General features: G+C 35.6%; 1 protein-coding gene across 1 annotated transcript in view; it reads right to left on the bottom strand.

Moving 5' to 3' along the window:
* Positions 1-9,680, bottom strand: part of LRRC9 (leucine rich repeat containing 9) — a 133,367-nt gene extending 123,687 nt beyond the window's left edge. The window contains exons 1-5 of the mRNA XM_030811545.1: positions 9,633-9,680; positions 9,138-9,356; positions 6,572-6,712; positions 5,948-6,011; positions 5,591-5,661 (exon numbers count right to left, since the gene is read on the bottom strand). Of these exons, the coding sequence (XP_030667405.1) occupies positions 5,591-5,661; positions 5,948-6,011; positions 6,572-6,712; positions 9,138-9,356; positions 9,633-9,680 (543 nt within the window). The remainder of the gene's footprint in view (positions 1-5,590; positions 5,662-5,947; positions 6,012-6,571; positions 6,713-9,137; positions 9,357-9,632) is intronic.
* Positions 9,681-14,607: the final 4,927 nt, after the last annotated feature.

Genomic DNA, 14,607 nt, shown 5'->3' with positions numbered 1-14,607 from the left:
ACCAATTGAAGTTTTGGAATGTGCCAAGCCCTATCTTGTCCTTAGACCTTTTACTCATGCTGCTCCTTTTGAGTGGCCTGAACTTCACCCCAATTTCACCTTTTAATCTGTCAGGGCCCAACCCAGTGTCATATTCCCTGGGAGCCTTGTTTCATCCCAGCAACGTTGGGATAGATGTTCCTCCTATGAGCTCTTTTAGCCACTGAGCTTAGTTTTGGTATGGACTTTATTATACCCTATTGCCAATTGCTTGTATCTATAAGTCAAGGGTCTATATGGGCTTTGGCCCCCAGTCTACAAACAAAGAATGTTATTTACATTTTTTAAGTATTCAAAAAAAAAAGAAGAATATGCAGTAGAGGCTACATGTGGCCCACAAAGCCTGAAATATTTTCTATTTGGCTTTTTTTTTTTTTTTTTTTTTAACAGAAAACGTTTGCTAACCCTGTGATGAACTTGTGGAGAACAAGGTTTGTGTCTTGTTTAACATTGTATTCTCAACACTCAGCACTTAGAACACAGTAGGCACTAAATAAATATGTAAAGTAAATTGATTATTATTTTCAACCAACTTCGAGGATATTCTCATACCTTTCTCATTACCAGGATGGTGCCTGAGGTAGGAGGGTACTGTGGTGGGGTCAAACTTGAAAGGATGCAATGCTAGCTAGAAAACTCAGGATCAGAGTTAAGGGAAATCCAAAGGAAGAACTAGGAAGCATTAGTTCTAAAGCTACAGTAAAAATGGAATGGAAAAGAGAATAGTGAAGTCAGGTTGCTGGAAGCAAGAGTAACAGGTTGAGGCGGTTAATATATTTCCAAACTCTCTCTGGACAAGTGAGAATGTGGCTCACTGGTCTGACCTGAGGCTTGGGCTGAGCCTATGCGGGGAGGAGGACTAAGCAGAGTTGCTTTAAAAGGAAGATTTATGGACAGAGCTGTGCAGAGAATTATTGGTCAAATTCTGCAGGGGCAAGAAGGTAAACCATTTGGCAGCCTTTGATTACTGGGTTGCTATGTTTCATTTGACCATTGTCTGAGCTAGCAGATGGTGGGTATAAACTCTGGAGTCCTACACAGAAATCCCCCAACTACATTCCAAATTCAGATGACACTGGAGTCCACGAAGGCACAAAATCTCACTGAAAATTAGTGCTCTGGTGCCTGATATGGTTGGAAGGTGGACACAGAATTTATTCAATCACCACCAGGATAGGACAGTTATCTTCTTAGGGTAGGAGGAAAGGTTAGAGATAAAAATCTAAGATAATAGTGTTCCAGGAACATTTTTAATATGAAGATAGTAAAAGTTCCTGTGAATCACATTCAATGTTTTTATGATAGTCATAATGCCATAAAATTTTTTAAATATTATGCCACACAATGAATTTTTCTAATAATCCTGTTATCACCATTTTTAAAATGAAGATACTGAAATACAGCAGTTCAATGTAATTAAAGTAATGGTAATGAAATAATAAAAACAATGGATCTGTTGAGTCCTTACTATGTGCTGATCACTATTTAGGTATTTTACATTGTTATTTCACCAAAACTTCATGTTCCACCGTATTATGCTGCCTCTAGTATGAGGCAGAGCAAGACCTGAGAGGTCTTTCTGCCTATGCAGCCATGGCTTATAATCACCATAAGGGTGCCATGGCTAGCCAGCGTAAGATTAACTTCCATATAGTTTCTTGGCAGGGCAATGCCTTATTTTCCCAGAATCCTGCACTTATCTCCTTCAGCCTTATGTCATAATTGCTTCCCTTGCTGTGTTCCAGTCACACAGTATTTCTAGTTCCTAGAATCTGCCATACCCCTTTCAACCACCTTGAGCCTCCACATATGCTCTAACTTTTGCCTGGAAGGGTCTTTGCCTGGGCAACTCCTACTCACGTCTGATATCATTAGCTGCAACATTAGCTCCTCAAGGATGTCTTGTCCTGACATCCCAAACAAGGCTAGGTCTCCCTTTCATATGTTCCCACAGCACTCTGAATTTAATGTTCATAGCTCTCTCTGATCTCTTTTGGATTTTTAGCCTATTTTAAGTATAAAGCTTTATGCACATTTCACATTATTTTCTTGGAATAGATTCCTGAAAGAGGAATTGATAGGTCAAAGGATAGAAGCCTTTTTAAAGGACTTGGTACACATTATCTAAATGCTTTCTAGAAAAGTTTTATGATTTTAATGATTACCAATGTCGTATAAATGCCCATCTTATCCTAATCTTTCTAGCACAGAGTAACATGTTTATAAAATGTTGACTATATAAAAATTATCAATTACAATTATATCTTTTTTTTTCTTTTTTTTTGAGACCTAGTCTCACTCTGTTACCCAGGCTATAGTGCAGTGGTGCAATCTTGGCTCACTGCAACCTCCACCTCTCAGGTTCAAGCGATTCTGCTGCTTCAGCCTCCTGAGTAGCTGGGATTACAGGCGCCCACCACCACACCTGGCTATTTTTTTTTTTTTTTTTTAGTAGAAACAAGTTTTCACCATGTTGGTCAGGCTGGTCTCGAACTCCTGATCTCAAGTGATCCGCCCGCCGCGGCCTCCCAAAGTGACAGGATTACAGGCGTGAGCCACCATGCCCAGCCTTATATCATGTTTTATTTTTCATTTTATTCATTCTTAGTAGGATTGAAAATTATTTTATGAATCTATTAGTCATGTGGAGTTCAATTCTATGAATTATCTGCTCACTTATCCTTTATTCTACTGGGTATCTTAGATTATTTGTTTCTAATTGATTTAAAAGAGCTCTTTTAAAAGTAAGAATTATTTCAAAGGTTTTTGTTGGTTTGTTTTAATTTTATGATGTGTTTACCAGGCTGAAAATTAGAATTTCCATATAGTAAGTATGATTTAAAGATTTAGTGTAGTATCTTAAGCTGGCAGAACTAGAAGGGGAAAGATACACATGCATGCACATGCATGCATGCACACACACACACACAGTCTTGTTATCTATCTTACTGCCTGTCCCTGTCACAACTGTTACCACCTTCTGAGTGTCTCTGGTTTCTATCATGGCTTCTTTTCCACATGTTTAATCTGATCCCTTATCTGATGGTCTTAATGTTGGTAGAGACAATTTGCCATGGCTCTAAGCATTGCTTCACACTCTTGCTTGTTATGCCAAGATTGTAAGGTATGACTGCTCTTTACCCATTTCTCAGTGTTGTGTGTACAGATCTTCACCTGGATGGCCCCACTGGTACTCTAAACTCAACATATCCAGAACCAGATACATTCTCTTCCCCTCACCCCCACCAAACTAGCTATTTTTTTTTCTGATTTGTATATTTTTTGAGCTTGCTAAGAACTGTAATCACAGATTCATTTTGGACTCTCTAGCTCTTCACATTCTACTAGCTGTGAAATTCTGCAAATTCAACAACCGTAATGTCTCTTGCATCTATTTCTTCCTCGTCTTTCCTCCTCCTCCTCCTTCTCTTCTTTTTTCTTTTTTTTTTTTCTGTTAACACTCCAATTCATAGTCTCATAATTTCTCATTTAGATTATTCCTGTAATCTCCTGACTGGGTTTTCTTCTTCTAGCTGTTCCAAATCAATAAAAACTACCTCCAGATCACTATCCCTAAGGAACATTTCTGATCATATCGCTTTCTTGCTCAAAAATTTTACAGCTCTCTGTTGTCTATAAAATACAGTCTAGATTCGAGACCCGATTGACCTTTCTAGTGTTAATTTCCAATATTGCTATATATACTCTATACTCCAGTCAAATGACAATGCTGGTGTTATTCAAATATACCCCTTGTTTTCTCACTTCCCTGCCTTTGTACATATTGTTTTCCCCTTAGAATGCCCACGCCCTACTACCCAGAAGACCTCCCACCAATGCTTGTTCAAATTCTGTTGACACTTAAAAGTTCTTATCAAATATTTCCTCTTGAATTTGACTAATACAATTTTGTTTACATTTCTTTTTAAGGAACTTAATCTGCCTCATTCTATAGCTTTTTGGTATTTTTATATTTTTGCCTGAGTAAAAGAATGCCTACTTTAATACTTATGAACTCAAAATTATTTCTATAGTAAATTTACCTATCTTTCTTCAGTATTTTCTAGAGGATGTGTTTGAATATGCACCTTCAATCTTACACTGTCAAAATTATAAATGTCACCTTTTAACCAATATTATATGTGATAACATTAAGTCACTTTATTTGGTTGTTTCTCTTTCATTCATCTTCTTGACAAATGTTTATTGAGATTTACTGCATGTCCAACACAGTGTTAAGGATCGTGGATATAGCAATGAAGAGAACAGGCAAAGTTCCTGTACTCAGAGAGCTGGTATTCTAGTAAGGGATTTGCCAAAAGGAAAAATAAAACAGTAGCACTGTGATAGGGAGTGCTGCAGATTGGAGAGGTTGTGACGGTTTTCCTATTACACCTAAATTGGGAAGGAAAGGTGTCACTTAGAACATAATATTTTGACAAAGACTTGAAATAAATGATGAAATGAGCCATGCAGGTATATGAGGAAAGAAAATTCCAGCAAGTGCAAAGGCCCTAAGATTACTGTGTGCTAGGTGTATTCAGACCAGTGCGGCTGAAACTGGACAAACAAAGGAGAGAGTGGTAGAAACTGTAGTCAAAGAGATAGGTAGGGGGTGGTGGGGCGGCTAGATTAGGTAGTCTTATGGCCCATTATAAGAAATGTCTTCTACTCTGAAAGAGATGAGAAAGCAAGGGAGGGTTTTAAGCAGAAGGGTGATTTTTATCTGACAAATTTTTAAAGGTTCCATCAGGCTTCTGTGTGGAGAACAGATCTATAGTAGGGAAAGGACAAACGCAGGAAAAATTGTTAGGAAGCTTTTTCATTAATGCAGGTTAGAGATGATAGTGTCTTCAATCAGCTTGGTAGTGATGCAGGTGGAAAGAAGTGATCAGACTCTGGACATATTCTGAAGGTGCACCCAGTTGTACTTGCTGATGGATTGGATGAGGGTATGAAGGAATAAGAAGAGTCAAAAATGACTATAAGTATTTTGGCTTAAATTACTGGAAGAATGGAGACTCCATTTAGAGAGGTGAGGAAGACTGCAGGAGAAAGTCTAGTAGAGGAAAAATTAGTTTGCATTAAGATATGTGTACAGTTCTGGAGAGTTGTTAAGGAAAGTAAAGGTACTAGTTTAGAGTAATCAGTAGATAAAGGGTATTTAAAGTCTTAAAGGCATGATGAGATTACTTAGAGAATGAATGCAGACAGAAATGAGAAAAGATGTCAGTACTGACCAAGGGCAGTCCATATCTTAGATGCCAGAAGAGGATGAAAGAACAGAAACTGAAGAGATGTAGCCAGAAAGATTGGAAGAAAACTAAGAGAAAATGGTATCCTAAGAGCCAGGTAAATAGTTATTTGTTAGGTTTTAATAGTGTCAGATCATTAAGGCCAATGTAGTCAGATGACTTTCAAATTTCCTGGAGCATCAGCCCAAAATAATGAACTTATTCCTTAATGGAGGACTTTTTAGTACAGTTTCTGCAACACAATGGTTCATGATTCAGGATGATAAATAAAAATTAATTATTCCACTTAAACATACCTTGAAAGAACATATTTGGTTACCAGAAAGGTTTAATCTTTCCAGTTGTTCATTGGAGTCAAGACATCGACCTTTAAAAAATAAGATGAAAAGAATTAAATTATTTTACCTTCTGTTCATATTCTGTCATACTTCTGAGTTGTATGTAGCCATCGTTTCTTGCATATAAATAGACTAATGGTACCATTGCATAATTAGTAACCACTGGTTAATGAGTAATATTTTCACAGGTTTCAATATGCTTTGCAAATATGTCACAGAAAAAAGCCTAAAAGAAAAAAATCTAAGCATGTACTTTTTATATTGATAAAAAACGATTATAGCATTATCTCAGATTCCAAATGAAATAGTACATACCAATGCTATTTATTAGATTTCCAGCAAGGTTGAGATCTTTTAAATTCTTCAAAGTTTCCAAACCCTAAAAATTTAGACAACATATAATTTAGAACAAATAATTAAAATTAACATTTACAAATCATCTCTGATTAATCTGGTTAGTTCTGCAGGTGCTCTGAGCACAGGGTACTTTGTACTCCACAAGCACAGAAGGAAATGAGTGCCTCCAAGAAGCCACCTTTGTTCTCTATACTAGAACTCAGAATTATTGGAGGAGGGAACAGGAAGCAGAGTAGAGAGGAAAAAAGGAGGAGTAGGTGGAAAAAGAATACATCGCACAGAGTATATTTATAATCTTAAGCAAGTTATGTAACTTATCTAAACCTCTTTTTATTTTTAAACCTTCAAAGAAAGAATAACAACGCCCTACCTCTTAGGCTTGTAAAGAGTAAAGAAAATAATGTACACAATGCCCTCTGTACCTTATAAAATGCTATATACATGTTAGTTCTTTTTGACAACAATAATTGTACTAGTCATGAATAGTTTGGCCTTTAACCACAATATGATCTTGAACATTGTGGTTTAAACTCTACAGTAGTAACTGGCTTTACATATAGATAATTGAAATTATTATCTTACCTCAATATTTTTAATTGTATTGTGGTTCAACCAAAGAACCTTCAATTTGATTAATTTTTCTAAATTTTCTATTTTGGAAATTTTATTAAAATATAAATATAGTTTTTCCAAATTTCTGCATTCTTGAAGACCTTCAATTTTCTGTAAAAAAAGGAGACTGAATAGTGTTAGTTTATGTTTTGCTATTAATCCTTCCAATAAAGTAGGTTTCTAAGTATATTTTCTTTTAAATATCATATTTTATTGCAAAATCAATATCCAGCAAAATGAACTGTTTTAAAAGAAAAAATATATTCCATGTTTTCCACTTAAATACAACTATTTTCAATTTTGCATGTTCTTTTTAAATTTTAATCAACCCTATATCTATATATGGTTATGATTGTAATCATATATATCACATATAATCATATTTCTAGATGGTTATTATAATCATATAGAAATGATTATGATCATATGGTTATGATTATAACCATGTAAGCACATTATAATCTTAATGCACATACACTTTGGTGGGACTTTTTTTAAATTAAGACTAAAATGTTTTCATAATCCTTCAAATTATATTTAATAATTATGAACTATTTCATTAAGTTTATAATAATTTTCTGAAAAATTACCTGATGTATGGCATATTTATGGTTCAAATTTTTAGTTATAAATAATGCTGCAACAATTAGCTTCATGCATATGGTTGTTTTCTGCTATTGAGTTACTTTTCTAGGATAAAATCTTAGAGTAGGGACTTCTAAGTCAAAACGTATGCCCTGTACATTTCTGTGATGGCTCTTGATGTTTTGCAGTATTTCTTTTCAAAATAGATGTTATAATTTCAACACAGCCAATAGTGTCTAAGTGGACCAATTTTATTACTACGTAATACTGGTTATGATTTGATTTGATTACTAAAAAGTAGAATATGTTTGTTTTAATCCCTTATTTCTGTTTTTCCTTTGCACAAATCAAGTTATTTATTTATTTATTGAACTTTTAAGTTCACGGGTGCATGTGCAGGTTTGTTATTTAGGTAAATTTCTGTCGTGGGGGTTTGTTGTACAGATTACTTTATCATCCACATATTAAGCATAGTACCCATTAGTTATTTTTCCTGATCCTTCTCCCACCCTCCACCTTCAGTAGGCCCCAGAGTCTATTGTTCCCCTCTATGTGTCCATGTGTTATCATCATTTAGCTCCCACTTCTAAATGAGAACAGGTGGTATTTGGTTTTCTGTTCCTGTGTTAGTTTGCTAAGGACAATGGCCTCCAGCTCCATCCATGTTCCTGCAAAGGACATTATCTTATTCTTTTTTATGGCTGCATGGTATTCCATGGTGTATATGTACCACAGTTTCTTTATCCAGTCCACTACTGATGGGCATTTAGGTTGATTCCGTGTGTTTGCTAGTGAATACTGCTGTAATGAACATACACGTGCATGTGTGTTTATGATAGCATGGTTTATATTACTTTGGGTATATACCCAGTAATGGAATTGCTGGGTTGAATGGTATTTCTGTTTTTAGGTCTTTGAGGAATCATCACACTGTTTTCCACAATAGTTGAACTAATTCACACTTCCACTAACAGTGTATAAGCATTCCTTTTTCTCCACAACTTTGCCAGCATCTGTTATTTTTTTTTGACTTTTTAATATGGCCATTCTGTCTTAGTGTGAGATAGTATCTCACTGTGATTTTGATTTGCATTTCTCTAATGATCAGTTATTTTAAACTTTTTTTCTTATGCTTGTTAGCCACATGTATGTCTTCTTTTGCAAAGTGTCTGTTTATGTCCTTTGCCCAATTTTTAATGGGGTTTTTTTTTCTTGTAAATTTGTTTAGGTTCCTTATAGATGCTGGGTATTAGACCTTTGTCAGATGCATAGTTTGCAAAAATTTTCTCCCATTCTGTAGATTGTCTGTTTACCCTGTTGATAGTTTCTTTTCCTCTGCAGAAGCTCTTTAGTTTAATTAGATCCCATTTGTCCATTTTTGCTTTTGTTGCAATTGCTTTTGGTGTCTTCGTCATGACATCTTTGCCTGTTCTTAGGTCCAGAATGATATTGCCTAGGTGATGTTCCAGGGTTTTTATATTGGGTTTTACATTTAAGTCCTTAATTCATCTTGAGTTTAATTTTGTATATGGTATAAGGAAGAGGTACAGTTTCAATCTTCTGTATATGGCTATCCAGTTATCCCAGCACCATATATTGAATAGACGGTCCTTTCCCCATTACTTGTTTTTGTCATCTTTGTCGAAGATAAGATAGTTGTAGGTGTGTGGCCTTATTTCTGGGTTCTTTATTCTGTTCCATTGGTCTATGTGTCTGTTTTGTAACAGTAACATGCTGTTTTGATTTAATTTGCATTGAATACTAAAAAGTAGAATACGTGTATGTTTTAATTCCTTATTTTTATTTTTTCCTTTGTACAAATCAATTTCTATCCCTTGTTCATTTATCTGTCTTAATCCATGCCTTATGCATATATTTCAATGAATTATTTTTCTAAAGCCAAATAATTCGGAATAAAATACTCCATGTAAGGTTTTATGTTTACACTTACCTCTATGCAGCACTCAGCAATCCAAAGTTCTTTAAGTTGTAAACAAGGCTCTAACCCTGAAATTTCTTTTATATCTTGAGCAACAATGGTAAGACTCGTTAAATTAGGAAATAATGATAATCCGACTATACGAGGATACCCTAAGAAAAACATCTCCAACTTTGATGTATCTGATCCTTCTTGTCCAACCATCTCATAAGATAAGCCATTGCACAAACACTGTTTTAAACGAAAGAAATTCGGTCATTACCTATTTTAAATAATTAAAAGATGACTTTTACCATTAGAAATTATAAATGGTCAATTGCACTGATGCCATTTTTGTAATCTCACAAGAGAGAAAGTTATATCACATATATGATTATTCTCTGCTTCCAAAAGTCACTAGGTAGAAGAAATGACTAAGTAACCCTTCCAGCTCTAGAAAGGAGCATAAAAACTTTCCATTTTATATTACTGCAAATGTTATTTAAAAGAAATTTGACTTTGACCCACCAGTTCTTTAATTATTTCTTCTTGGTTTAGGTTTTCACTTTCAATCATCTTCCATTAAAAATAGTGATCATAATATTGTAACTGTTAAGGAAAATGAAAAAATGAAATAAATATTAAAGTCATTGTCATTCCAAGTTGAAATAGACCTTAAAGCTACTGAGGTTGAACCACCCAACTGTAGTTTGAAATCTTCACATAGTATATTACCAAGTATCTGTATAAACTCTGAGGGAGTTTTCTGTTAGGAGGTTATTTTTTATTTTAATTTTAAATCTCTCTCTCCATAATTCCTTCCCTTTTGTTGTCAGTATACCTCCTCGGTATAACATTTTTTCCACAGGATGAGCCTTTAATACTTGAAGAAAATGGTCATCTCTCATCTACACTCTTATCTTACTCCCAGTTCGAGTTGTTAGTTCTCTCACTATATACTCATGTTTCTCTCCTTTGAACAGGCTCTGGTTGTCCTTTGTATTACACTGCAGTGTCTAAACGTGAACACAGTTCTCTAAGTATACTTAAGACTGCAAAGAGAAGAATCCTTAGGGCTTAGCAACATTTTTGGCATAGTAATAAATGTTTATTAAAATAAACACTCCAACTTCTCCTTCATTCTAGAGAATATGAACCAACTAATACTCAAGTAGCTTCAATAAAACTGAATCCAACTTTCATAATTTGTAATATTTTCTGTATATTATTCCAGATACATATTATCTAAAAAATATAAGAATCCTGCTTTTAATATAATGACCTGACAAAGTGAGATTTAGAAAATGGTGTACAGTATAATCCCTTTCTTTACAATAACAACTCCCCCAGAGGCATGTGTGTATACATGTGTATATATGTAAATGCATGTATATGTATAATTATTGTCAGGAGAAAATATGGAAAGATATATACTAAGTTGTTAATATGAGTTTCCTTAGATGCAGGTGAAAGCCGTTGTGGCCAGAATATAAATGTAAAGCTGGATGGGATAGATCTAGGCAAAAATGGAAAAGAAAAAATGATACTTTTAAAAAATCATGTTTAGAATTGCCTAGTATGAATGTATAGACATTTATTTATTATTTCTACTATGGGTACACATTTTGACTGTTTCCAGTTGGGGGTTAAATAGTGCTTCTCTGAACATTTTGTCATACAGGTCATAGCTACAAATTTCTTCGGGGTTTCTACCTAAAAGTGGAATGAGAAAGAAACAACTACTGTTATTTGCAGCATAAGTGAGTTTCATGTAAACAAATGTTGAACAAAAGAAGAGACACACAATGAGTAATACTCATAATGAGTATGACTCAATTCATGTAAGATTTTAAAACAAACTGTATCAATTCTGACTTGTTACAAAAGACTGTAATCGTGCTAAACCCTGAATTGTTCTCCAGCATATTCTGTATCTAAAATTGACAAAAACAGACTTTTTTTCTTTCATCTTTCAGTTAGGGCACATATTTTAAGAGATGGTTATATTTATTCCAAGTTTATTTAGCTAAATATAGTGATCAATTTTGACTTCATTTGAGATGAATATGACAGAAAATGGAAGCTTTGTAAAGCTGCTCTTTATTTCACTTCTAACCTCTTTAGTTTCTTTAAAAGTGATCTTATTTGAGGCGTGTGTGCATGTCATATAGATATATGTGTCTGTATCTATGTAAAAAAAAAAAAAAAAAAGAAGTTAGGATATTGGTTACCTTTCAGGGAAGAGCAACTAAGAGGAGGCAAAAGAGGGGCTTCTAGAGTGTTCATAACAATGTATTTTTTTATCTAGGTGCTGGTTATGTTCAATTTGAAAATAAAATTAGATACCTATGATGTGTGTGGTTTCTGGATGTATGTTATCCTTTAATGAAATTCTACTTAAATTTTTATTTTAAATGCATTTATATGCTCATTTTTATTCATTTATGCAAAATTATGTACATTGCTGGCATATACATAAATTAAAATGTTAAGAAAAAAGATGATGATTTGAGTCCATGTATTTACCTATCTTCCCTCCCCAAATCCCACTAGACAAGAAAAGAATATAGCAGGGCTACAAAAAAGAGCAATGATTGCCAGAAATATTGAGAAAAGTCTTTAAATATGACACAGACAACATCAGATTGAGAAAAAAGCCCATTAACACAAACCAGAGTCTGTTCTCACACTGCTAATAAAGACATGCCTGAGACTGGGTAATTTATAAAGGAAAGAGGTTTAATTGACTCACAGTTTCACATGGCTGGGAAGGCCTCAGGAAACTTATAATTACAGCAGAAGGGGAAGCAAACCAACCTTCTTCACATGGCAGCAAGAGACGGAATGAGAGCTGAGTGAAGGGGGAAGCCTCTCCTCATAGAATCATCAGTTCTTGTGAGAATTCACTATCACAAGAACACATGGGGGAAACTGCCCCTATGATTCAATTATGTCCACCTAGTCTCGTCCTTGAAATGTGGGGATTATTACAATTCAAGATGAAATTTTGTGTGGGGGCACAGCCAAACCATATTACAAACCAAAATTCAAGGTACCAGGGAAAGAAGTTTCACCAAACGATTCTAAAAAGTCTTCAAATTGAGAGCAGCAGTGGTTGGGAAGGGGTAGCTGTGTATTATATATAAGGGACAAAATCAAAGGAGTTTGAGAAATGCACCAGAAAATTGCACACAGTCTGTATTTGTACTCATGCTTTGTAAATTGAGGACATTGCCCTACCATGCGAATGCTATGGTTTGAATGTGTCCCCTTCAAACTTCAGGTGTTGCCAATATGATAGTATTAAGAGGTGGGCCTTTAAGAGGTAATTTGGTTATGAGGGCTCCTCCTCTTCCAAATGGCATTAGGTGCCCATTAGCTGTGCATTTAAAGGGCTTGATGGAGAAAGTTCATCCCTTTTTTGCCGTTCTGACTTGGCCATGTGAGTACATACTGTTCCTTCCCTCCAGAGGAGGCAGACTTCAAGGCATCATCTTGGAAGCAGACACCAGATGCTGATGCCTTGATCTTAGACTTCCTAGCCTCTAGACCTGTGAGAAATACATTTCTGTTGTTTTTAAATTGCCCAGTTTCAGGTATTTTATTATAGCAGCACAAAATGGACTAAGACACTGAGTCAAGAAGGAGGGACGGGACCCCAGCCAGCACCACAAAGAAAAATACAGTCAGCAAATTATCCTAATACATTGGACTCTTTGTTCATTCATTGACTCATTGTTAATATTCATATTGAAGGCATAAGACAGAACCCCAGACAGAGAATGACAGGGTTGGGAGGAAAGAGAAGATCAGGACCTTATCAGATGATAAGGTGGAATCTGGGCAAAGAAATGAAGGATATAAGGGAGTGTGAGTGTGAGCCATGCGGGAATCTGGAGAAAATGCATACAGGCAAAGGAAACAGCAAATAGAAAAAAAAAAAAAGAAGCTGGGACGGGGGGCAGTGAGAGTATACTTGGCATGTTTGCAGAATAGCAAGGAAAATTATGTGCCTGGAGTACATTGAGAGAAATAAATAATGGTAGGATGTGAGGTCAGAGAGGTATTTCAGGGCCAAATCATGTGCTATCTTGTAGAACTCTGTGAGGATTTTGGATTTTATTATGGTAAGATGAAAAGCTGTATGAGGATTTAGAGTTGAAGAGTAACAAGAACTGTCATAAGTATTGAAAAAGATCACTCTGGTTTCTATGTTTAAAATAGATTGTAGAGTTTGGAGCAAGAGCAGGGAGACTAGTTAATAGGCAGTTGTAATAATGTAAGTGGGAGAGGATGGTGATTGGAGTAGGGTGGTGGTAGAGGCAGTGGTGACAGTGGTTAGATGATGGGTCTATATTGAAGGAAATGCCGTGCATTCCTTCCCTGCTTCCCATTGGCAATTTCATCTTTACTCCATTCTTGGACAACCTCAGGATATTACAGCATAGGCTGCAAAAGAAGCCAGTCAAGAAAGCAACCTGAAAGAATTTGGAAGCTCCATCAAAGGCCCATACATAGATGCAGGCCATAGTCTTACCTCTCCAGGTTTATTTGAATGGTGCACCAAGTTTAAAAAGTGTTTTGCAGCACCTCTACTCGTGGAAAGAGAAACCCTTATATACTGGATTAAAGTCTGTGATTTCAAAGGATAGCTTAGCTGCCCACCATCACACGAAGGACAAAGGCTTCCCTTCAAAGCTCCAAATTCACCAAATGGTGTTCTAACTTATCTTGCCTTTGTCCAAGATATCTATTGCAGAAGGAATTAAATCATTCTCTTTGTTATATTCTAAATGATCACATACACTGGGGCCTAATTTTGGACTTTCTAATCTGTGTTTTTCGTTAGCTCTGTCTATTCCTGCACCAATATCTGTTTTTTGTTGTTGTTATTGTTGTTTTAAGACGGAGTCTTGCTCTGTCGCCCAGGCTGGAGTGCAGTGCAGTGGCGCGATCTCAGCTCACTGCAAGCTCCACCTCCCGGGTTCACGCCATTCTCCTGCCTCAGCCTTCCGAGTCGCTGGGACTACAGGCGCCTGCCACCATGCCCAGCTAATTTTTTTGTAGTAGAGACGGGGTTTTTTGTAGTAGAGACGGGGTTTCACCGTGTTAGCCAGGATGGTCTTGATCTCCAGACCTCGTGATCCACCCACCTCAGCTTCCCAAAGTGCTGGGAGGCGTGAGCCACCTCGCCTGGCTGTATCTGTTTTAATTACTGTAATTCATATTTTAAATTCCCACCTCATGTTCTTTTTTGGCAGTTTCCTGGATATTCTTCCATATTTATTTTTCCAAATAAAATTTATGATTATTTTGTATTTAGTTTTAAAAAATTCAGTTGGGATTTTGACTGAGGTTGCATTGTAAAGATTAATTTAGGGAGAACTTCCATATTACAGTGTTTTTTTTTTGACATTCAAAATGTTTTACTTACAACATTTCATACATTTTTAAGTAGATTAGAAATATACTTTATCATATTTTTCAAGCATATCACAGGGAA

This window comes from Nomascus leucogenys, chromosome 1a, assembly GCF_006542625.1.
Source record: "Nomascus leucogenys isolate Asia chromosome 1a, Asia_NLE_v1, whole genome shotgun sequence".
NCBI lineage: Eukaryota > Metazoa > Chordata > Mammalia > Primates > Hylobatidae > Nomascus > Nomascus leucogenys.
This window is presented reverse-complemented; position numbering and strand designations above follow the sequence as displayed.